The sequence below is a fragment of the Oryx dammah genome, unplaced genomic scaffold, assembly GCF_014754425.2.
Source record: "Oryx dammah isolate SB20612 unplaced genomic scaffold, SCBI_Odam_1.1 HiC_scaffold_10, whole genome shotgun sequence".
Lineage (NCBI taxonomy): Eukaryota > Metazoa > Chordata > Mammalia > Artiodactyla > Bovidae > Oryx > Oryx dammah.
Genome location: NW_024070194.1, coordinates 70,415,702 through 70,440,999, shown reverse-complemented (window position 1 = coordinate 70,440,999; position 25,298 = coordinate 70,415,702). Strand labels below are relative to the sequence as shown.

Below are 25,298 nucleotides of genomic sequence, written 5' to 3'. Positions count from 1 at the left end.
TAATACAAAGCACAGAGAATGCAGCCAATATTTTTCAATAACTGATGCCCAATGTGGTGGTGTTATAAGGTGGGGATTTTGGGAAGGTCAGGAGAGTGTAGCCCTCATTAATGAGATTAATGCTGTAATAAAAGAGATCCAACAGAGCTCCCCGGCTCCTCCCACCTTGTGAGGATACAGCTGAGAATTCTGTGCCCCAGGAGAGGGCTCTCACCCGACAATGCTGCACCCTGATCTCAGATTTCCAGCCTCCAGAACTGTGAGAAATAATGTTGATAAAATGACCCAGTCTGAGTTATGGCAGCCAGAAGGGACTAATACAGTACAGGCTATCTTAATGCACTGCCCACTCCCCTGAAGGACTGAAGGCTTCCATGTTCCCTGGAATTGTCTCATATCATATGCTCTCCTCAGGTAACGATTTGCCAAAATGGGAATATAAAGGTCCAGCCCCTTTGTTCCAACTCAGGACAGAGGTGAAGGGTCGGTCCCAAGTTAGAGCTCCCTATGGGATTGCCTGAGGTCCCTCTGAAAAGTACATTGGAAACCCCTTTCCCTGTACAGATGTAGACTCTAGGAGCACTCAGGAAATGGGCAGGTCAATCTCCACCTCAGAACTGGAGAACTGAATCCATGATACACGGTTACGGAGGGGAATGTCCTTCTCTGAGGAGATACATGCTGGAGTATTTCTGGATTAAATGTCAAGATGTTTGCAATTTATTTTCAAACTATTTTGAAAAAAAAAAAGAGTCCTGTATGTATGGATGTGTATAGTAAATGTGGCAAAATATTTACAATTGGTGTATCTAGGTGATGTGTGTACCTGTGTTTGTACTTCTGTTTCAATGTTTCTGTAGGTTTGAAAATCTCCAAAATAAAAGATTAAGGGGTTGAAACACACAGAGAGGCGATATAAGAGATGTAAAAGGAATTTCCAGAAGTATTAACAGAACAGAAGAGAGTAGGGTGTCATGAGATCCAATAGTTTCAAAATTAAGATAGTGCCAACATTATCAAATTGCTACAAAATGGTCAAGCAAGAATAGGACTGACGTGTCCCAGAGATTTAGCATCCAGAAGGTCCTTGATAATCTTGGGGACAGGACTGTCAGTGGAGAAAAACAAAGGCACACTGCCGCCTACTAAATTGCTCATTGTCTGCAGGTTGTCATTTAGCTGCAGCATATTTTCCATCCTGTTGGTTTACTGGGACTTAAAGTTCTGGAATGGTCCCTAAAAGGAGAAGGTAGAGTCATGGAGCAACACACAATTTACTGAAGAGGCACATTAACTCAAATACTAAATGTACTGTGATAGGTTCAAGAACAGAGGAACATAGCATAGAGGAGGGGAGGGGAGGAAGGAACACTCCAGAAGCTTTTAGAAGAAAAAAGCAAAAACGGGTAAAGTCTGAGTAGGTGAGTCAATACAGCCTGGCTTCCTATAGGCTGAATCTAGCTTAAATGTGGGATTAGTTTGGCTTGCAAATGTATTCCCAGGACTTCCCTGGTGGCATGTACAGTGAATAAGAATTTGCCTGCCAATGCAGGGGACAGGGGTTTGATCCCTGGTTCAGGAACATTCCAGGTACCAAAAAGCAATTGAGCCCATGAGCACAACTACTGAGCCCACTCTCTGGAGCCTTAAAGTCACAACTACAGAAGCCTAGAGCCTGTGCTCTGCAACAAGAGAAGCCACCTCAACGAGAAGCCCACACACCACAATCAAGACCCAGCTTAGCCAAATAAATAAATAGAATAAAAAAATTTTTAATGTATCTCAATAGTTAAAAATATTGATCGAGCTACTGATCACAAAACCTCAATTTCCTGCAGCTCCTTAAGATCTGGTAGCCCTTACCTGGAGCGGGGAATCTAGGGCAGGCAACAGTTCTTCATACACCCAGCTGGATTTAAGGACTTTGACCTCCGTAGGCAACTGAGTCCTCTCTTCCTTTTGACAGATCCTAGACACTGGTGAGAAGGCAATGGCACCCCACTCCAATACTCTTGCCTGGAAAATGCCATGGACGGAGGAGCCTGGTGGGCTGCAGTCCATGGGGTCGCTAAGAGTAGGACACGACTGAGCGACTTCCCTTTCACTTTTCACTTTCATGCATTGGAGAAGGAAATGGCAACCCACTCCAGTGTGCTTGCCTGGAGGATCCCAGGGATGGGGGGAGCCTGGTGGGCTGCCATCTATGAGGTCGCACAGAGTCGGACACGACTGAAGCGACTTAGCAGCAGCAGCAGACGCTGGTGAAGGGAACACTGGCAAACTGTCGCCCACCAGCATGCCACCCGTTTTTGTAAATAAAATTTTATTGGAACCAGGGCTGCGATCTGAAAGAGGTGCCCCGAGACAGGAAAGGGGCAGGGTAGTAGCTCCGATTTTTAAATAACTGTGTAAAAATACTAGTAATTTTCATTGTTTTCTGCTGTCCCCTTAAATTGTGGTGGTCAGCGCCACACAGGCTACACCTTACACCCTACCCTACTGTGAAGGGTTTCGAATGACATGATTAACAGCTTGGACCTGATTTAATCTATACAATCGTAAACAGATCTTTTTTTTTTTTTTTTTTTCTTTAGCAGAGGCGTGATTAGATTCGCGACTGGAAGTTTCCACGCCCCTAAATCCCACCCTTGCACTCAGAGCCTCTCGGGTCCTCACTTCTCTCTAACACCCACATCCTGGCTCCTTCTTCGGGCCCTGAACCACCGACGGTGCCCTCCCCGGTCCCCTCCGAGAGAGTACCCCAGGAGGCCCCAGGCACCTGCCTCCTCAGGCGCACCCCTCACCTGCGCCCCGCGCCGCCGTTTCCTGCATCCTTCTAGGCCCGAGAGTCAACACCGGGACCATCGCTCTGCTACAACGGGGCGGAGCTTCCGCATCGGCCCGCTCCGCACTCGGCTAGTGCTGCCTCGCCCCGGCGACCATCCAGCGGGAGGCGGAGCAAGCCCAAAATGGCGGCTCTCAGGCTGGCGCGCTCCGTGCTGCTGAGGCTTTGAGGTGGTCGCCGGGGGTCGGGGGCGGGGGGGACGATTTCCCCGCCGCGGAGGCCCTGGAGGATGAATCGGGGCCCCTGCTAAGGCTAGGCGGCGGAGGTGGAGAGAAGTGGCGGCACGGACTGCGGTGGAGTCCACGGAGCGGGATGTGCGAGAGTTACTCCAGGTCGTTGTTGAGGGTCTCGGTGGCGCAGATCTGCCAGGCGCTGGGCTGGGACTCAGTGCAACTGAGCGCCTGCCACCTTCTCACGGACGTGCTGCAACGCTACCTGCAGCAGCTGGGACGGGGCTGCCACCGGTACTCGGAGCTGTGTGAGTACCGGGCTGGGGACGGGAGGCTATCTGGCCGGTCACGAGTGACACCTCCGCGCTCCCCTGTGCTCTCCCGGCGTCCGGGAGGTGTTGGTCCTTCGCCCTCACCCCGTGATCGGGTGTCTTCTCGTCCCCTGACGTTCCTCCGCTCCCACTGCCCCTGGAAACTCGAGTCATCCCTCTGCTGCCTCTTCGCCAGCCTCTAACTTATCCCGCGTGCAGCAGGAGCCGGGTCCCCGCTCCCAGCTCCACACCCTCTGCCCTCCTGTCTGATCTGAACATCGGCCTTAATCATCGTCTCCTTTGGCAGCGTGCAGAACCCCCTCCAGAACGCCTTACAGCCTCTGTTAGTTTGGTCCTTTCCCTCCCCTTGCCCGCAAACTACTACAACTAGTTGTCACAGGCGCTCCGTCTACCGGCCGTTTCTTACAAGCCTGGCCGTTCTTCAGCTCCTGACAACACAGACTCGTTGACAGCTCTGCTCCGTTAGGGACACTGCCTCTTCTTTCTGTTTCTGTTCGTTTCACGGGCAGCATCTCTACCAACTTGGTCAGTTTCACTTATGTTCACTTTCAGTTACGTCTCAATTGATTTCCTCCTCGTTTGTATTTTTATGTCAGTGGTTATCAGAGTGTGGTAGAGAGATCATAGGCAGTTTACAAGGTTCCCCAGGTAGTCTGGGCTACAGCAGATGGTTTTTAAGTGAATATCTGGTAGTACCTGTTCTTTAGTGGCTAAGTCGTGTCTGACTCTTTTGTGACTCCGTGGGCTGGATCCCGCCAAACTCCCCTGTCCATGGGGTTTCCCAGGCAAGAAGACTGAAGTGGTTTGCCTTTTCCTTCTCCAGGGGGTCTTCCCCGGCCCAGTGACCAAACTGGCAGTCTCCTGCCTTAGCTGGTGGATTCTTTACCACGGGGCCACCAGGGAATCCCCAGGAGTATCTATAGCTGGTGGCATTTACAAAGTTGGAATCTTTAATAGGTGCAACACATCATCTCATTGATGAGAAGTTTGTGTGTGGAGAGGGAACTGACTGACCCTCATTGAAGTTTCAGGGCATTCTTTTTCAGGTGGTAAGCTGGAGAACTGGGTGAAGCGTTTCATGGGACATTTTGTTTTGTTAAGGTGGTTACTCCACTGAAAAATTGACACCCGTGGATACACTTTACTTCTTAGGTCCCAATTTCCATTACAACTTCCATCGTGCTATCAGAATAACCTGTCAGTCATGCCATAACACAAACCTGTCTGTGTCATTCTTAAAAATATTCCACTTAGTTACAGGCTGGGAATCCGAGCTCTCTAGCAGCACGCGCTTGCCTTTGTGAGCTCACATTTTCTTACCTTCTGCTCTCCTGTCGTCCTCAGGCTGCAGCCATGCTACTTGGTTTTCCTGAAACACTTTAAGCCCACCATTCCTGCCTTCGTGCTGTTTTATAGCATGTCCTTCACCCACTGTCCACGGATAGCATGACTTCTGTTTTGAGATTCACTTATCATTTTGCTTTAGGAAACTCATCATATCTCTCCTCATAATTCTGTGCATATTTCTGCCATGTTAACTGAACATCTTGTTTGTTTTTTAAATATATTTATTTGGCTGTGCTGAGTCTTGGTGGCGGCATGCGGGATCTTGGGTCTTCATTGAGGCTTTTGGGACCTAGTTCCCTAATCAAGGATGGAACCTGAGCCCCCTGCATTAGGAGCTCGGAGTCTTAGTCACTGAACACCAGGGAAGTCCCTGAATACCTTATTTTGTAATCATCTGTGTATATCTCTCACCCTCTCCTCTTCCCTCCCCAGGAGACAAATTTGTTATATTGGTATTCAGTAACCTAGTACAGTGGCATAATAGAATAAGCAGCCAGGAGATACTTGTTGAATAACTGAACTGATAAGCCACTACCATAATAATTATTTAGTCCTTTGACTTTTTGAGTTTTAAAAATGTGTAGTTTTGGACCGCTTGATTTCACAGCTGTGTCAAATCTGAATTTGAAGCTGCCGAGTGGCTCTCACTCACTGTTGTCTTGCACGTGCACCACCAGCACACTGCTCTCTGCTTTTGCTTCATTTTCCTCCCTCCTCCCTTCCTGGCCCTTGTGTGAGTTTACTGTTACGGTATGCATGGTCCCGGTGATATTTTTTGCTCCCAATTTCCCTAAATGAGGATGGCTGTTCTGTACCTTTAGGTCAAAATATCCCCAGAACACATAGTTACCTTTCCTGACTCACAGAACCAGATGGGTGCTGGCACTGCAAGCAGCCAGGTTCTAGAGTCATGGGGCGAGCCTTGTTTTGCCTGCATGTGAACCTCGTGGATAATTGCCCAGTCTCTAATGATTATCTTACTTTCAGTGAGAATAGGATGATCCGGTTCATTACTCCTCATTGTGATCTGGTGACTTTTCAAAAATGCTACTTCCTGGTATACTTAACTGGTTACAGACTTCTTTAGGTTCTTTTTTCTCCACTATTCTTATTTCAGACTGGAATTAAGTCCCCACTATGCAGTCTTGTCTTCTGTTTCTTTATTTCCTTTGTCTTTCTAACACAACGTTTATTGAGCACCACTTATATATTTGCTACCTGATGGAGACGTAGGATTACTTAGGCAAAAATCCCTGTCCATAAGGTGTGTACAAGGGTGTCGAAATGTCAGTAAAAACAGAATGATGGTATTTGTTCCTTTTTAAAAAGATGCTCTTTCAGTAAAGCAGGTATCGGAAGTTACTATTAATTCAACAAATATTACATTTAAAAATTTCCCAAAGGTAACGATTTACCAAAGCACTCAGGAGCAGAAGTTTCCGTATGCACTCTATTATACATTAAACAACGTGTGTATACACTGAAAGTAGTGCACGGTATCGATAGTGACTGCAGAAGTAATACAGAGACGGAGAGACGCATGCGCACTCTGGGTTCCAGGGCCGGCTTCACAGGGAAGACGAGATTTGAGTTGAAGCGTGGCGCACAGTGGTGCGAGGTGGGGAGGCCGCCAGGTAGAAGAAAAGCATAACCTGAGATAACAAAGTGGGATTCAGTGAGGCGGCCAACGTGGAATACGTAACCAGTTCATTTGGAAGGTGCTAGAGAGAAGTGCTGGAGAAGGCAACGGCACCCCACTCCAGTACTCTTGCCTGGAAAATCCCATGGACGGAGGAGCCTGGTAGGCTGCAGTCCATGGGGTCGCTAAGAGTCGGACACGACTGAAGCGACTTAGCAGCAGCAGCAACAGCAGAGAGAAGTGTTAAATGGAGAAAAATCAGGTGAGGGAGGGACTTCACAGATAGAGGCAGGAGACACTGCACACTTTTGTGCAGGGGGGAGGGTGCTGAAAGTGATACTTGAAGACAGTTGCGCTGTCGGTGAAATGCACTAGAGATGCACTGGGGAGGGCTTGAAATTGTGATGAGACGGAGATGGTGGGAACGGAGCGAAAGGAGAAGTGCTGAGAGCCAGGGCCAGCAAGGATGGAAAGGACTGGAAGGTCTAGGGCTGAAACTGCTCAAATGTGGAGGAATTCAAGAGGATCACATTTTTTTAGAGTGAGAAAAGAATAATGCTTTTAATAAGGATCAAAGAGTTGAAAATGCCTGCCTGTCATTAAGGGGAAGAACAGGTATTCATTTTATGTATTCTGTCTCTTTTATACATCATAGAAGTAACCTGTACTTGTACGGAAATTCAGACTACAACATTCCTGAAGTTAGATGCGAGTCTCATGGTTCAGTTCTCCCCTTCCCTGTCTGCTGTGATCAGCCCTGTAACCTGTTAGAGTTGAATGTGTATCTTTCCAGAAGTTTTCTGAATAGGTGTTAGCAAGCAGGTCTAGTTTTTGCAAACTGTGTATTATTCTTTTCCATTTTACATCATGATTTAATTTCAGGCAAACTGAATTTGATATGATTATAGGAGATTACAGTAAAAAAAAAAAGAAAAAGAAAGAAGACTATTTTACGGAAATCTGGAACTGGAATTTTCATAGAAGTTTTAAAAGATGCAGAGACCTTAAGTTCTATTAAGGGCAGGCAGAGAAGGAACCTCCTTTTCTAAAGAGAATCTCACTATATCTAATGCTTTATTGGTTTATCTCTACCCATTTTATATAGTATCTTCTAAATACCTTTAAAGTCTATATTTAAATTGCCTGTATGATCTAAGTCCTGTCAACACATTTTCTTAGATTTAAAAAAATTTGATTTAGTGGTAAAATCATTCAGCAGATGTTTATGGAGTGCCAGGTGTATGCCAACCACTATTGTACTTTCCAGCATTGTATCACTAACAGAAAATGGAATGGACATTTACCTAGCTCAGCATTCTACATATTTGATAAAAAATAATAACAAACATTTACTTTGTGTCAGCCAATGTCCCAGGTGCCCTTGACCATCCTTGAGTTACTTTTGACATTAGTTCTGTACTGGCTGGTTGTTAGCGTGAATTGTCTGTGGTGTTCTGGCTGGTCATCAGGTTGTATTTAAAATGACTTTCAGAGTCAGCTTTCTAATATTTAAACAATATGATGTTCTGTTGAAACTTTATTCAACTCTTTCCAATAACTGAGTCCTAAGTATATAGTATATTTGTTTCTGAGCTGCATATTTACCTAATACTTTTTATCTTAATGCCTTAAAAGATATTCATGGAATTTTCTTAGAATAATTTGCTCTGCTTTTGACTCTGTTTCAGATGGCCGGACAGACCCAATTTTGGATGATGTTGGTGAAGCTTTCCAACTCATGGGGGTTAGTCTTCACGAACTGGAAGACTATATCCACAATATTGAACCCGTCACTTTCCCACATCAGATCCCTTCATTTCCTGTCAGCAAGAACAACGTTCTTCAGTTTCCTCAACCCGGAAGTAAAGATGCGGAGGAAAGAAAAGAGTACATCCCCGATTACATGCCACCCATTGTGTCTTCTCAAGAAGGTTTGTGGCGGTTTTTGTTTCTTGCTCATGTATTTGTAACTATTTTAATGGATTTTTAATCTGCTTAGATTTTCTAACTGAATTATATAAAATGTTATGCTAACATATAAATTCTGGAAATGCAACAGAAATATTTTAATATTACTCACAAATTGTTCTAACCTTTAAGGCAACAAAGTTGCAGTGGGCCTCAGCATGCAGAGCCCTGGAATCATCAAGGCATTAATTTCCTTTGTAAATTTTAAGTAGGGGAGAACCGAAGGTGACCTCAGAGAGAAGCCTGTCAGGAGACATAGTAAATGAAAATGGGATGTTCAGTAAATGAGAAAAGCTTTGAAGCATAAAATTGGGGTGGTTCTCCTCATTTACTGTAGACGTGAGTTAGATGATACTGGAAACAGTGGGTGAACATTCACTAATATTATGTAGATTTATCTGTATCTTTATGATAAGTAGAAATATTTATGTTTGGTCATACAGAATTTTTATTGCAAACTAATACCCACTCAGGCTTAGTCAATCCTTGAAGAGTTCCTTTTTTCCTGCATGATTTTACACGGTGATCTTCTAGGATCACTAAGATTCTAAAGAGATACATATGTAATTTGTGGTCTGTAATGCAGGTACAAAACATTTTTTCTTGTTAAAAAATGGGAAAGTTGCAATTTCTTTTCTAAAATTCTAAAACCATAGATGTGCTTCAGGGTAACGCAAATGATGGCAGAAATAGCTGTAGCGCTTTGTTTGTTCATGTGCAGTCCAGTGGCTTTACGCGCATCGACACTGTCGTGCTACCAGCGCCACTGTTCATCTCCAGCACATTTTCGTCTCTAACTCTGTAACCGTTGAACAGTAACTCCTCATTGCCCCCTCCCCTCAGCCCCTGGCAGCCATCATTCTGTTTTCTGTCTACAAATTTCACTGCTCTAGGTATTTCATGTAAGTGGAATTTCCCATATCTGTTTATCTGCCTTGCTTCACTTGGCATAATGTCTTCAAGATTCATCCATGTTGTAGCAAGTGTCAAAATTTCCCTCCTTTTAAGGGCTGAACTATACCTCATTGTGCATATTAAGCCACATTTTGTTTTCCATCCATTTTTGGATGGCTGCTTGGGTTGTTTCTGCCTTTTGGCTGTTGTGCATCTGCTATGAACATTGCAAATACTTGATGTTCTGCTTTTCAGTTCTTTGGGGTCTATACTCAGAAGAGGAGTTGCTAGATCATATGGTAATTCTATATTGTTTGAGGAACAGTTCAGACATGGAAAACTATCATAGCTTTCTGGTTTGAGTCCCTTGGAAAAAGACTCTACTTGACAGCTTAGCCCTTTTCTACTGCATGTATTTGTAACTATTAGAGATTTAATCCTGACTGAAGGCAGCAGTCAGTTTTCACCAGTAAATGTGATACAAAGCATGCCTTCAGTAGGTGTTCTTGCTGCTAAGTCACTTCAGTCGTGTCCGACTCTGTGTGACCCCATAGATGGCAGCCCACCAGGCTCCCCCGTCCCTGGGATTCTCCAGGCAAGAACACTGGAGTGGGTTGCCATTTCCTTCTCCAATGCATGAAAGTGAAAAGTGAAAGTGAAGTTACTTGGTCATGTCCAACTTAGCGACCCCATGGACTGCAGCCTACCAGGCTCCTCCGTCCATGGGATTTTCCAGGCAAGAGTACTGGAGTGGGTTGCCATTGCCTTCTCCAAGGTGTTCTTGAACCGAGTTCAATTAAGTGTTGTTTGTAGGGTCTTGCCTGTAGAAGTTCCCTGTTTGTCCTCCTTTCCTGACTAATGGTACATTAACAGCACGGCTTGGAAATCTTCACACTTGCAAATCACTCATTCCCAGTGTTCCTCAGTAGCTGCTAAGAATCTGTCTCCTCCACACCTTTGAGTTGATTTGTATCTGTAACCTTTATTACCTTGGAGGATGTCTTACTGTTTGTAACCCCCTGTGTAAAGGCGTTCTGTTTAAACCACTCATTCCCTAATGTCTGTGTTCTTGATCTTAGAAACGTATTTGTTACAGCTTCTCTAAGCACGTATTACTTTAATAACAGATGAATTTCAGTATTAACATCATCAAAAGAGGGTTTCTTAGGCTGAGGCCTGGTACTAACTGTTGAAAAGAACTCCTCTTCATGAAAGTAGCATCAAGTTAGTCTGTGATGTGTCCTCTTGTACTTTAAGAATAGCCTTTGTATGGCTCTGGAATAGTTTTTAGATGAATTGCCACTTAGAAGTATACAAGTATGCTTAAAATGCTACTTAGAAGTACACAAAATTTGAAATTGTGCTAAGAAAACATGAATGGTCATCAAATGCTGGGAGGAAATGGAAGGCATTACATAGGAGGAAACTGAAGGGAAGACATTGTTGTGAGTAAGTGGCACATTAGTGATTCTCAGAGTGATACAAGTATCATTTCAGCGAGTTAGACACTGGTAAAGTGTAACAGCAAGACTGTGTGTGTTACCAATTGGCATGTGTTTGAGCTGGAACTACTGTCTTCTCTGTATAAACAGTTATATAGTCCATTTTCTCTGTGTACTTTGGAGCTTTCTAAATCTATTTTCATATCATTATGCCTCCCGTTCAGCCTCCTGTTTAGTAGTTAGATTGTTTAAATTTTTTTCTGTTTTTTTTTTTTTTTAATTTGAATTCAGGTTCAATTAATCTCACTTCCTGGTTCACACACAGGTTCCTCATTGGTCATTGCATGGCCTGCATTTATTAATTTGGAGAGTTAATTATTTTTAATATTGTAATAAACCCTGATGAGCTCACTACTCAGAACCAAAGCTAGGACTTTGATTATAGTCTGTGCTTACCTTCTTGTTTTGTTTTTATGGCACGCAAATTATACACAATGATGTTCTCTCAAAGTGATATGGTTATCATGTTTAAATACTGCCAAGGAAATGTAGCTAAGATAGCAGATTTGTACTGGGTAGTGAAGGAGAGTGAAAAATGATTCAGTGATTTTAGCTACTGACTGCTCTCTGAAATTATGATAGTAAATTTTTGAGTTTCTCTTCTGGATTATTTGAAGCAAAAGAATCTTATGTTATTTGAAGTTTCTGCAATAGAAATTATAAACATTCTAGGAGGAAAATAATGTGAGCCTTGACCACTTCTTTTTCCAGCTAACACTTGTGGATTTTCTAAGGAGCAGAAATATTGCTGATTCATATAATGTGCATATTGTTCATAAGGATATAGTAATGATAGGCAGTACAATAAGATGTTTATTAAAACCTTTTATTCAGGGAAAAGAACATAAAATACAGTCCTGTGGTTACCCAGTTTTTAATACAGCCATACAAGTCAACTTAGTAAGTCATTTACAACCTGAAGTCTTTTTTTCCACCAGCACAGCACGTTAGAAGGTATCTAGCATTCTGGTTAGTGGTGCACAGCGTGGTACAGATGTGAAGAACCTTGATGATAACATCTGTTCACCAAGTTTTTTGTTTTATTTTCCTAAGAGTCATAGGCATGGTCAGACTTTGGTCGTAAAATCCTACTAGCAAAGTTCTGTCATGGGGCTACCCTCTTATCAATCTTTCAACCTGATTTACGTCAAAAAAAGCATGTGGGTACTCCCTCTGGTGGTCCAGTGGTTAAGACTTTGCCTTCCAATGCAGAGGGTGTGGGTTTGGTCCCTGGTTGGGGAACTGTAGAAGAAGCCTGGGCTTCATGGAGCCGTTCGCCTGTGACTCAGTTAGTTACTGAGTTTACAGTCTTACAAAGTCGCTTTACCTGTCCCAATGTCATTTCCATCGTCTGTAAGGCAGGTATATAACACCTGCCACGAGAGTGACGGTGAGGACTGAGGGAGAGATTCTGTAAGACATCTACATAAAATAGGACAGTGCATAACGCGTAATAACGCATGTTGGTCCCCTTCCCTTCTTGCTGCTTCACTCTTGAGGAATTTCCTTTTCCCTTGAAGGACAATATACATTTGAGGAAGTGACTCAACAATAAGAATAATCTAAAACAGTGTTAATCACATGCTTAGGGGATAAGGAGACACAGACTTAATACCTGGGTTGGGTGTGTGCTTGATGGAGGAGCTCTCTGACTGCCAGCTGTGTGAAGATGGGCTGGGAGAAGATGCGAGACGAATTCCTACCTGTTATAACTGATTATGTGTTTACAAGTGAAACCTCTTTGAAAGGATATTATAAATGCACATCTGCACAGACTGTTACAGTTCTGATGGCCAGTACCCAGTGTGTTTTACCCAAGAACACTACCCGCCTGCCAGCCCACCATATGTATTTTCACATTCACAACAATAACATATTTTTCTTTCCTGTTTTGTTTGCCAAGGAATGCATGAAAAATAGCATTCTCTTCCAGAGTCATTGTTCAGTTCTCAAAAGTACGGTCAGTAGATCACTGGTCTTTTAGGTGATCTGTTGATTGGCCCGTAATATTTGAGAAGGAAAAAAGAAATAGAAACCATTTACTCTGCTTTACTTATTGCAGGAAACTGAACAACCTCAAACTAGGAAACTTGGTCAAGATACTGTGATGTTGCTACTTTTAGGGCTTTAAAATTTTTTTTAAGTTAACTTTCTTTGAATAGATTTAGATTTATGGGAAAATCCTATACCCAGTTTCATGTAATATTAATATATTACTATGGAATGTTTGTTATGGTTAATGAACCAGCGTTGATATATTACTGTCATGCATTGTTAATGTCCACTATCTTTAGTTTTTGCCTAATGCCCTTCTTCTGGTCCATCCGTATCGTATGCCCATGACTTTAGTTGTCGTGTCTTCTTGGGCTCTTGTTGACTCTGACAGTTTCCAAACTTTCCATCTCTGATGACCGTGACAGTTTTGAGGAGTGTTGGTCAGAGGCATATAGATGCCCCTCTGTTGGAACTTGTCAGGCTTTTCTCATGATTGCACTGGAGTGACAGGTTTTGGGGGAGGAAGACCACAGTTGTGAAGTGCCATTTTCATCGTGTCTTATTAAAGGTATATCCTGTCAACACGATTGATCACTGTTGATGCTGACCTTGGTCATGTGGCAGAGTAGTATTTCTCGGTATGTCCATTCTGAAGGTACCCTCTTTTCCCTCTTCACACACTGTCACCTTTGGAAAGAATCCCCTATGTGTAGACCACTGTTAAGGAGTAGGGAGTTGTACTGCCCCCCTCTTTAAAGGTGGAGTATTTCCACAAATTAAACTCTTCTGCAGAAATTATTTGAAATTCTTCTCCATTTGTCTCTTCTCTCCCAGGGCTTATTTTATGAAGCACTTTCAAAAATAAACATTTATAGGTTCAAAATAATTTTTAAAAGTAACACAAGCATGTTGGAAGAAAAAAAAAAACAACTGTCCAAGTATATTCAGTATGAAACGAAAGGTCTTCCTCGTTTTCTTCATACTCTCATTTGCCAAGAGTAATGTGTTTCAGGTGTGAATCCTTCTAGGTCTCTTAATAGGAAATGTTTTGACTCAAGGATGTGTGTCCACTTCAGTTCCTACCATTTGTCTCTCAAGCTGCTGCTGTCTGACTTCCTCCACCCTCTTGAAGTTGCTCTCATTGAGATCACCAAGTACTACCTGACTGGTTGACTTAAAGGCAGTGTTTCTCCTTATTTACTGATCTATTTTTTTGGAGGAGTGGGTATAGCTTAGTGAATTATTACAAAGGAATTACCTTTATAAAGGGCTTCCCTGGTAAAGAATCTGCCTGCCAGTTCAGGAGATGCAGGTTCGATTGCTGGGTTGGGAAGATCCCCTGGAGAAGGGAATGGCTACCCACTCTAGTATTCTTGCTTGGAGAATCCCATGGACAGAGGAGCCTGGTGGGCTACAGTCCATGGGGTTGCAAAGAGTCGGCTTCGTCAGCTTAGCAACTAAACAACAAGCAAATACCTTTAACCACCTCCCATTTCAGTACCCAGAACTTTACCAATCACTCCAGAGCCCCGCCGTGTGCCTACCCCTCTCTTTTCCACTCTTCTCACTTTATTGTAGGGAATACTGCTTTGTTTTTCTTAATAGTTTTATCAGTCAAATGTGCATCCCTAGATACTTTAATTTCTTTTCACATCCACCACATTTTTTTTCCCCCTACTTCTCGTATCTTTTAAGTTTCTTTTAGTCTACAGGCCCCACTTCTGATTCCCTGCCCCTGCCTACTGCCTTTTCCCCCTTACAGTGCACTGTATTTGCTGAGGAGCCTGGAGTGTTGGACTTTCAGGATTGCCCACAGTCTAGATTGGCTATGTACTCTGTACTGTCAATGGTGCAGTGCGGTGTGCTGCTTTGAAATTGACAGCAAGGATCTATAAGGACTGGTAAGGCTTCGTTTCCCTGCCTCTGGCAAGACAGATGTGGGTTTGTACCTATAGTGTAAGGTTTTGAGTTAGAGTTTTAAAATATATGGGTGTCTCCAGCTTTGCCTTCAGCCCTTAAGTAGAGGCGCACGTATTTCACAGCGGAGACGGAGGTTCCAGCACACACAGCTATGATGGACTCCACTTTATAGTGGACCAGGCCAGAATTCTCTTCCTGGTTGAAATGTTTTTCCTTTAATCTTTCTGGATTTATGAAAATAAGAGCACAGTTGCAATGCTAAAATAGTTTGTATGCTTCTAAATAAGCAAAGTACCTAATGCCTTAGAAAAGTGAAGCATTTATTTGGTATTTTACATACTTTAACCACCACATTTGTCTGTTTCTCCCTTCCATGATAGAAAAAATATTTTGTTGATTTTAATAAAATTTTAGAAATTTCCAAAGTTTCTAATATCCACAGTTAGATTTCTTGGAAAATTTCCCATGCGTAGCAGAGGGAGAGCTTGGGAGGTGAATAGGGCAATAGATGTTACATGGCTGACTTGGACTAAGACCCCAGTGTGAGTGCTTTTGTCGTAAATTAGGATTTATTCTCTCTTGGTTTGTTGAATTTGAATCTTATCTGGGACAGTGCAGTAATTGCATTTTATTTAGCTAATTAGCTGCTATGGCTGCATGGAGCTTTTCTGCTTCAGATAGAATAATACCAAGTTATTTGCTTCACTTACAATGGTGGTATATCGCTCTTGTACCGTTGGTGCTAAAGAAAATTCAGAATCGTATTTTCATTTATTTATCAAATAGCTATGAAGAGCCTACTGTCTGCCAGGCACACGGGTTATTTCGGGAGATACAGGGGTGTGTCTCCAGAAAGGGCCAACTTTGCCTTCCTAGAGTTCCTAATCTAAGAGGGGGTGGGAGAAAGACTAGACTAGTATTTATGTTTGATTTCAAATTCTCAAGGAATGAAGGACTTGATGACTCTGTTTTAAGTGGCCAGGATACGGTGATGGTGAGGGTGGAGGGTGGCTTTGAGAGAGAAGAGTCTGGGTGGAACTTGGTCATCCAAGGGGGAGGTGATGGGGCCTGGATTCTGACTGGTGACGCCATCAGAGGAAGGACCATTTTATTTCTGGTGGAGACTTTAAACTCTGCAGTTTAAATAAGAATATTGATTTCTTTTTTTCCTTTGAAAGGGATTACAATTCAGTAGGTGGCACTCTTTCTTTTTCTGTAAGTGTTTGATATCCAATTAAATGCCCCCCAAAGTTTTTAAAGTCTTAAGAAAAAGCATATAACTTAAACCATAGGTGGCTTGCTTTAGAAAGAAAGACAATAGCATTGTTAATAATTTATTGTCTCTGGAACTTTGTTAGAGCAGTTACACATGAATATATTTACTATTTGTTTTCTTTAAGGAAACTTTTGTATTTGGCCAAGATTCCTTTTTATCATTTAGCAAAGACCTATATTATCCTTCCTGAAACTCCAGCTTTTCTTTTCAAAAATTTTAAACTATCTGTATCTACCTTTCCCTCTGTTTTGATTTTTAAACATCTTCAAAGTCCCATTAGACACTTTTAATGTGGGCATATTTTCCCCATTTTCGCTTTCCCCTTATGTGTCCAGCCATTTTTCATTTGTGAAGAGAAGTTTTGGTTAGTTGATATAGTTAATTCAATTTGTATTCTACTATGGTTTTAAAATTATATAAATCTTAATTATGTTGAATTGGTTCACAGTGCTTTTCAGGTTTGCTGTATCCTTCTACTTCTCTATATATTCATTCTGTTAATTTTTGAAAGTTCAATATTAAAACTCCAACGAAAAATCGCAATTTATCTACTTAAAAATAATTGTAATATAGAGTGGAACTATATGTACCTTGTTCTGTATGGCATAAAATATGCCCACATTAAAACGATAGATTCAGAGGATTTGGTGTGGGTTTCATTCTGTGGTGTGTTAGTAGGATGGGGGTGTGGAGATGCTGCAGGTTTGTTAGAGATTTTGATTTGTGGTGCTTACTTAATGAATATCTTTGAATATCTGCCCCATAGCAGTTAGCTGTTCAACTATAGGAGTGATTGATGGTTGAGAGGCCTCGTCTGAGATGAAAGATGAAGAGTGTTATTTATTCCATGTTGCTGGCTAGTCTTTATAACCATCATCTTATTTTATTTATAAATTTTTTTGGCTGTACCATAGGCTTGTGGGATTTTTAGTTCCCCAACCAGAGATCGAACCCAGGGCCTACTCGGTAAGGGCGTGAAGCCCTAACCACTGGACCACCCGAGAATTCCCTTTAACTGTCATTTTAAGTGACTGTGTGATGGGACAGCCCTTAGTCTTGAAGATTTAGGCCTCTTCTAAGTTTTAGCTTACATGAATATCACTGTAATACATGCATTTATTCGTACAATTTTCTCAGTATTTCAGATTATTTCTGATTGACTTTTGAAAATTTGATTACTGAGTTAAGACTATGAAGTTAAAAATTTTGGTGAAATTCCTCTAAAAATATTGTATTAATTTACAGTACTACTAGTAATATGAAATGTCCATTTTATTCCATATTTCATTTAAAACAGTGTTTCTAACTTAATAGGTGATATTATTTACATTTAAAATTTTAAATTATTCTGGTATTAACATTTAACACAATCTGAGAAAAAGTGTTCTTAACCTTCGGGGTATTGTTAGAATTGATTAGCTCCAATTTTTGGTTTTGAGTTTTGAGCAGTTTTTTTTTATTTGGAAGGATTGGCATTTCATGGTTTTTATTCTTTCTTAGAGATTGTCAAAAGCACAAAGAGAAAATGTATTTAATTTTTTAGTTGAATAAAACCCCTTCTGCTTTGCTGTTACCATATGGGTCCATTGCACCCTTATATAAATTTAAGTTACAAAATGGGATCTTATGGATCATGTTTTCTGTATCTTGAAACATCTTGCTATTTAAACATCAGAGGTATTATTTTATTATGACTCATTGTTACTCATCAGTTGTTCCCAAATATGCTTAAAAATGGAAGAATATGAAATGCAAATATGAGAGTAAAATGGAAGAATGATGAAATCATCTAGATAAGGATGATCCAGTAGTGAAATAAATTGTCACCTTTCGTTTTTCTAATTTTGGGGCCATTTTCTAATTCTGTATTCTGTTTCAAGAATGTAATTAAGAAGACTGGAAGCATCGTTCTAGCCAACTTTTAGGTTTAATTGAACACAGTTGAAAGTGCAAAATTTTTCATTTTCTACTTGGAAAAGGGAAAAAACTAACAGTTCATAATTATTAGACAAATCAGAAATAAACGCAGAGCTAGCAACATTTTTTGCCTTGTTTTCCCTCTCCTTTTACTTATATTTCTGTAAATTATGTATAAAATGGCTTAAAAATATGAAGGTTCCACTGAGCCAAGATGTCAAATGGTAATAGTTATTTTTCCTGCTATCCTGAGGGTGAAAGTAAGAAACATTTGTCGGATCTAATGGCGCTATTACATTGAACACTTCTCTTTAGTGTGCAGCCCTAATTATGTCTTGACAGACACAATTGGGAATAGTTAGAAGGAAGCAGTAGATCTGGGCCAATGAGCAATGGAAAGGAAAGCTCAGGAAGTCCCAGGGCCACTGTAGAGGAGAAAAACTCACTTTTCATTTCCTCTCCTGTACAGCGTGTTCAGATTAACTTTAAAGAAGCCTGAGCTGAAGGTGGGAAGATTCTGTCCACAGTCGAGTGTTACTTGTGTGTTGGGGCCCCTCTCAGCAGGCATCGAGTCGTCAGTGCACAGACCTTGCCAGGTCCCCTGAGAACTGCTTCATATCTTATTGCCCATTCAGTATGAAATAGGGATACACTTAGTTTTGCATTTAAAGGGTTTCTGAATGTTCAGCCTCCAGTGAAGGCTGGCAGTGAATTCATTATTATTAAAGCTGCTTTGTTGGGAAGAAAAGGATTGTTTAGAACTGTCCTCTTTGGTGTTACCAAAAATGCTCTGGGAAATTTTTTTTTTTAATGGCGAAGAATTCTGTGTCTTTACATGTCTATATGGTACACATCATATGTCTTCTTACAAATACTGTGCAACTGTTGCACCCGCCAAAGTGGTGTTTAACCCACATGGCCACGGAACCTATCAGTATACACGTGTTTATAGTTTAACAGGTGTTCAAGGTTTCCAGAGACGTTCATGGCACGGTTTGTTTTTTCTTGAGGCCTTTTTTTTCAACCTTATCTTTCTAAATTTTAGTAGCAAGAAGGTGAAACACATGGTGAGTTTATGTCAGACTTTGAGGGACAAGGGCCTGAATGCTGGATTTGATGGAACTTGGTGAGAAACAGCAGCACTTAGATACCCTGAGAGAGGTGCCACATACTCTTCCGAGGGTCTTCCACTTACTGCCTTACTTCATCCTCATCATAGCCCTGCCTGAGGATTAAGAGCCGGTGTTGGTCTTTCTTCTGTAGATGAGCAAACTGAGGTGTAGGGTGGTAGGGAACTTTTAAGATCACACACTAGTAACTGACTCCAAAGGACTAGTTTTTTTGTTTGTTTCTTTAAGTTACTTGAGCTCATTTTTTTATGTTTAAATTGTATTACAGTGATGCTCCCATTTATAAGGTTCAAATATCCATAATGAAGCTTTTGGTTACTTTATGCCACTGATTTAACCCTGTTGATTGTGGACTTCTGGGAAGACTTGAGATTATTGCCTGAGTTGCCTGAAGGATCCTATGTAGACTAAGTAAAAGAACTTATACGAACATATAATGTAACTCTATTTTTAGTGTGTAGAACAGTTGTTGTGGTTAATAACATACAATTTCATTTAGTTCATAGTCTTTTGTTATTACGTATTTCCCTAAGTGGGCTCTCTAGGTGGCTCAGTGGTTTAGAATCCACCTGCAGTGCAGGAGATACAGGAGATGTAAGTTCAGTCCCTCGATTGGGAAGATGCCCTGGAGTAGGAATGGCAACCTGCTCCAGTATTCCTGCCTGGAGAATCCCATGGACAGAGGAGCCTGGAGGGCTACAATCCATGGGGTCGCAGAGAGGCTGACACGACTGAGCATGAGTGCATGCATTTCCCTAATTAGTGTATGCTAACATTACAGCTATGTTGTTGTGGGCATTGATGATACCTTTTGTTGTTAAAAAGGAGGGCATTATTTAAAAATGAGTGGGAACCATCAAGTGATTGCCTTCAGGATCTGCATCTCCTGATGAGTCTTGTCTGGGCCAGGGTGAATTCCTCAGCTGACAGTGAAACCCGGTGTTATTTTCTGTTTGCAGGGATGTACCTGTAGATTAAATCTTTACAATGTTTTAGTTGAGAAGCACACTTGATGGTTACTACTCCTTTCATTGATTTGCTCTCATGAATGAGAGCATTCATTATATTTGGGAATTGTAGGCCAACTCATGCTATTAATTTAGGGAAGTCACGTTGGAGGCAATATCCATACCAGACATTAATTTAAAGTTAAAAATGGATACTATTTAAAATATTGACCTTGTAATATGTATGCACTTATTGAATTCATTCAGCATGTACTTAGTGATTGTGTGTGCCAGTGAACACAGAAAATACATATGAGCAGAACAGACAGTAGTTTTTGTCCTTGTGGATTTTATACTTTCAGTTCAGTTCAGTCGGTCAGTCGTGTCCAACTCTTTGCGACCTCATGGACTGCAGCACTCCAGGCCTCCTTGTCCATCACCAACTCCCGGAGTTCACCCAAACTCATGTCCATTGAGTCGGTGATGCCATCCAGCCATCTCATCCTCTGTCATCCCCTTCTCCCACCTTCACTCTTTCCCGGCATCAGGGTATTTTCAAATGAGTCAGTTCTTCGCATCGGGTTTCAGCTTCAACATCAGTCCTTCCAGTGAACACCCAGGACTGATCTCCTATAGGATTGACTGCTTTGATCTTCTTGCAGTCCAAGGGACTCTCAAGAGTCTTCTCTAACACCACAGTTCAAAAGCATCAATCATTCAGCACTCAGCTTTCTTTATAGTCCAACTCTCACATCCATACATGACTACTGGAAAAACCATAGCCTTAACTACATGGACCTTTGTTGGCAAAGTAATGTCTCTGCTTTTGAATATGCTGTCTAGGTTGGTCGTAACTTTTCTCCCAAGGAGCAAGTGTCTTTTAATTTCATGGCTGCATGGGTTCATGTCAGTGTATGGCAAAACCAATACAGAATTGTAAAGTAAAAAAAAAAAAAAAATAAATAAAAAATAAATAAAATGTTTCTCTCTATGTAATAATAATAATAATAATAATTTCATGGCTGCAGTCACCATCAGCAGTGATTTTGGAGCCCCCCAAATAAAGTCTGTCACTGTTTCCACCGTTTCCCCATCTATTTGCCATGAAGTGATGGGACCAGATACTATGATCTTAGTTTTCTAAATGTTAAGCTTTAAGCCAACTTTTTTACTCTTCCTCTTTTACTTGCATCAAGAGGCTCTTTAGTTCTTTGCTTTCTGCCATGAGGTAGTGTCATCTGCACATCTGAAGTTACTGATATTTCTTCCAGCAATCTTGATTCCAGCTTGTGCTTCCTCCAGCCCAGCATTTCTCATGAGGTACTCTGTATATAAGTTAAATAAGCATGGTGACCATATACAGCCTTGATGTACTCCTTTCCTGATTTGGAGCCAGTCTGTTGTTCCATGACTTGTTCTAACTGTTGCTTCCTGACCTACATACAGGTTTCTCAGGAGGCAGGTCAGGTGGTCTGGTATTCCCATCTCTTGAAGAATTTTCCAGTTTGTTGTGATTCACACAGTCAGAGTCTTTGGCATAGTCAATAAAGCAGAAATAGATGTTTTTCCGGAACTCTCTTGGATTTTCAGTGATCCAATGGATGTTGGCAATTTGATCCCTAGTTCCTCAGCCTTTCTAAATCCAGCTTGAACATCGGGAAGTTCATAGTTCACGTATTGTTGAAGCCTGGCTTGGAGAATTTTGAGCTTTACTTTACTAGCATTTGAGAAGAGTGCAATTGTGTGGTAGTTTGAGCATTTTTTGGCATTGCCTTTCTTTGGGATTGGAATGAAAACTGACCTTTTCCAGTCCTGTGGCCACTGCTGAGTTTTCCAAATTTGCTGGCATATTGAGTGCAGCACTTTCACAGAATCATCTTTTAGGATTTGAAATAGCTCAACTGGAATTCCATCACCTCCACTAGCTTTGTTCGTAGTGATGCTTCCAAAGGCCCACTTGACTTCGCATTCCAGGATGTCTGGCTCTAGGTGAGTGATCACACCATCATGATTATCTGGATCATCAAGGTCTGTTTTGTATAGTTCTTCGGTGTATTCTTGCCATCTCTTCTTAATATCTTCTGCTTCTGTTAGGTCCATACCATTTCTGTCCTTTATTGAGCCCATCTTTGCCTGAAGTGTTCCCTTGGTATCTCTAATTTTCTTGAAGAGATCTCTAGTCTTTCCCATTCTATTGTTTTCCTCTATTTCTTTGTACTGATCACTGAGGAAGGCTTTCTTATCTCTCCTTGCTATTCTTTGTAACTCTGCATTCAAATGGGTATATCTTTCCTTTTCTTCTTTGCCTTTTGCTTGTCTTCTATTCACAGCTATTTGTAAGGCCTCCTCAGACAGCCATTTTGCTTTCTTGCATTTCTTTTTCTTGGGGATGGTCTAGATCCCTGTCTCCTGTACAATGTCACGAACCTCTCTGTCCATAGTTCATCAGGCACTCTATCAGAGCTAATCCCTTGAATCTATTTCTCACTTCCATGGTATCATCGTAAGGGATTTGATTTTATACTTTAGTCGGTAGAATATAGAAGAAATAAGAAAAACAAATTATATAGTATTCTTGAAAGGGGATAAGTACTATGAGAAAAAGATAGGGCATTATGAGGAGTAATGAAAATGCTAGGGCTGGAAAGACAGTTGCAGTTAAAACTGTGGTAGCCAGGTAGACATCACTGAGAAAGGGACATCGGAGCAAAGATGTTAAGGAAGGAAGTGAGGGAGGTTGCTGTGCAGGACATCTGGGGAAAGAGCCTTCAGCAGAGAAATAGTGCAAAGGCCTCCAAGGGGTGCATATCTGGTGGGTTTGCCCTGGTGGTGAGTATGACTGGTACAGAGTGGTGATGGAGGGCTGGAGGCAGGGAGAGGAGGTTGGGTAGGGAACTCTGGAAAGGAGCATCCTGGGAGTCTTCTGGTGGAGTCTCTGAAAGCCAGGGTGCTTCAGACAAATGGGTATTTCCGAGTCTGGGGCAGTAAGTCTACAGAGCAGCCTAGAACATTATACAGTTGGCAACGAGTTCTCAAAGATGGCTAGTATCAGAAGGGCTCAGAGGCCAGCTTAGAGACGGTCCCGTCCACTGGTGTTCTGGTAGATGTTTCATAACCTTTTCCCAGAAAAGGAAGGAAGGAAGAGGAAAAGATAAGAGAAGAATGCATATATATGCATTCACAGATTTATCATACATTTTCCTAACATGAAAATGTATAGTACACCATTTGCAAATAATAATAAAAAATAAGACTCTTAGTTGTAAGTTCTGTATAGTCATCTAGTTTTACAGAATGCTCTTGATTTTTGCTAAACTTTTATATCCATAACCAAACTGCAGGTGAAGCTGCCCAGTGGTTATGGTTCCAACATGCATGGTTGATGTTTTCCCTTATATTAAGAAGGAAGACAAAAGTGAAGCAAATAATATGTGTTGAAACTTGGCTCATTTGTTAGTAACAAGAAAGACTCCTTTGCTGAGTTGGATACTGGTTTTTAAATGCTGGAAGAATATTTTCCCATTTGTTTGTGCTAATCTGCATTTTTGGCACTTTCTCCATCATCTTCCTAAGTCTAGAGAGTAACAAAAATCCTTCTGTGTTTTATGATGTTTACCCACTTCCATGATGGAGACCTGGGTTTGATCCCTGGTTTAGAAAGATCCCCTGGAGACGGGAACGGCTACCCACTCCAGTATTCTTGCCAGGAGAGTTCCATGGACAGAGGAGGGTTGCAAAGAGTCAGACACGACTGAGCAACTTTCACTTTCACACCTGATGTAAATACTCCCACCTGGTTGAGTGGGTAGCACTCATTGGTTTCAAGCACTAAAGTGATGTGATGTTGGGGAAGAGAGCTAGTGACTGATGTTATTAATAATGTTTTCATCATGCAGGTGAAGTAGATACAAATAACTCAAAGAACAATGTGATTTGGAGTGATGAATTTTAAGTCATTCAATACTTTTGTTTTTTATATAATTTAATCAGTCACAAGTTTATACGATCTGATTTTAATTTTTGAACCCAGGTCTCCCACATGGTAGGCATTGTAGGTAGACGCTTTACCATCTGAGCCACCAGGGAAGATCCTGATTTTAATTTAATTAATTTAGTTTTCTCCCTTTTCCCAAGAGGTGTATATCTGGAAAAAAATGTCACTCAAATTTTTAAAAATAGAATTTAAAATAAAGCCAGAATTTTCCCTACTTAAAGGATACTTGTCCCTAATCCTTTGTAAAGTGATAAATCCTTCTGAAAACCAAGTGGCCATCTCACTTTCAGACTGAGGGACATTGATCTATACGTATATATATGCTGCTGCTGCTACTGCTGCTGCTAAGTTGCTTCAGTCGTGTCCGAGTCTGTGTGACCCCATAGACGGCAGCCCACCAGGCTCCCCCGTCCCTGGGATTCTCCAGGCAAGAACACTGGAGTGGGTTGCCATTTCCTTCTTCAATACATGAAAGTGAAAAGTGAAAGTGAAGTCGCTCAGCCGTGTCTGACTCTTTGAGACCCCATGGACTGCAGCCCACCAGGTTCCTCCATCCATGGGATCTTCCAGGCAAGAGTACTAGAGTGGGGTGCCATCGCCTTCTCCATATATATGTGTATATATTTATATAAAATTATGGCCCTAAAACCCAAAAGAACTCTTTGGAACTCTTAGCTCCCTGGAAAGAAGATAGATCCTACTTTGTATTTAGCATATTACGGTAACGATATTACAGTTCCATCCCAAAAGGACTATGAGAACTAGAAATTCCCCTGTTAATGTTCTAAAATTTCTTTTGAATTTACTTCTTAATGGAATCAGATCTGCTCCTCTTTCTGTTTGAGTAACAATCAGAGCAAGTAGGCACTTTGTTTCTAAGGTGGTATTATTTGAGTGGTCATGCTGGTGTCTAAAATAAGTAAATGTGGAAGAAAGTAAGGAAGATAAAGGAAAGAAAAAAAATAAGGATTAATGAAAATGCAGGCTCTTCAGCACGCCGCCTAAACTCCCTTCTGAAATGGTGTCTCTCCTATCATGGGTACATCGTTTTATCCCATTAGCAGACTTGAGCTGCTTCTCACCACTGTTCTCACAGGCAGTGTATCAGGGAGCAAGTTCTGTGGAATCGGAGGAGAAGCTGGCAGGGTGCCTGCGGGGCAGCGCCGAGTACTCCCAGAGAGTCAGCGCCTTGGTGCCGGCTAGTCTTTGGGACGTCGAAGTGGACACTGGATAGGGTATCATTTGGGAGACTGTCACAGGACTCCGCTCAGACTAGTTCTAGAGTTTTAAAAGGCGTTTTGATTTTATGTCGGTTGAATTCTTCATCCTATTTGCGAGTTATTTCATGAAAGGGGAATTGTATTTTGATTTGAGGAGAATAATGACTTTTTTTTCTTTCACACGGGTATAAATATCATCCAA

At 41.6% G+C, this 25,298-nt stretch overlaps 1 protein-coding gene and 1 long non-coding RNA gene across 2 annotated transcripts in view; one reads left to right on the top strand and one right to left on the bottom strand.

Annotated features, from left to right (window-relative positions):
* Window positions 1–1,756: 1,756 nt before the first annotated feature.
* Window positions 1,757–2,845, bottom strand: LOC120869134. Its single transcript, XR_005722443.1, has 2 exons — window positions 2,805–2,845; window positions 1,757–1,976 (listed from the first exon to the last, which is right to left on the bottom strand). It is a non-coding gene; the product is annotated as an uncharacterized LOC120869134 (long non-coding RNA).
* A 95-nt stretch (window positions 2,846–2,940) lies between these two features.
* The window catches only part of TAF3 (TATA-box binding protein associated factor 3), a 119,088-nt gene continuing 96,730 nt past the window's right edge, over window positions 2,941–25,298 (top strand). Inside the window, exons 1-2 of the mRNA XM_040248236.1 lie at window positions 2,941–3,323; window positions 8,022–8,264. Coding sequence (XP_040104170.1) covers window positions 3,158–3,323; window positions 8,022–8,264 — 409 coding nt within the window. The 5' untranslated portion in view covers window positions 2,941–3,157. The remainder of the gene's footprint in view (window positions 3,324–8,021; window positions 8,265–25,298) is intronic.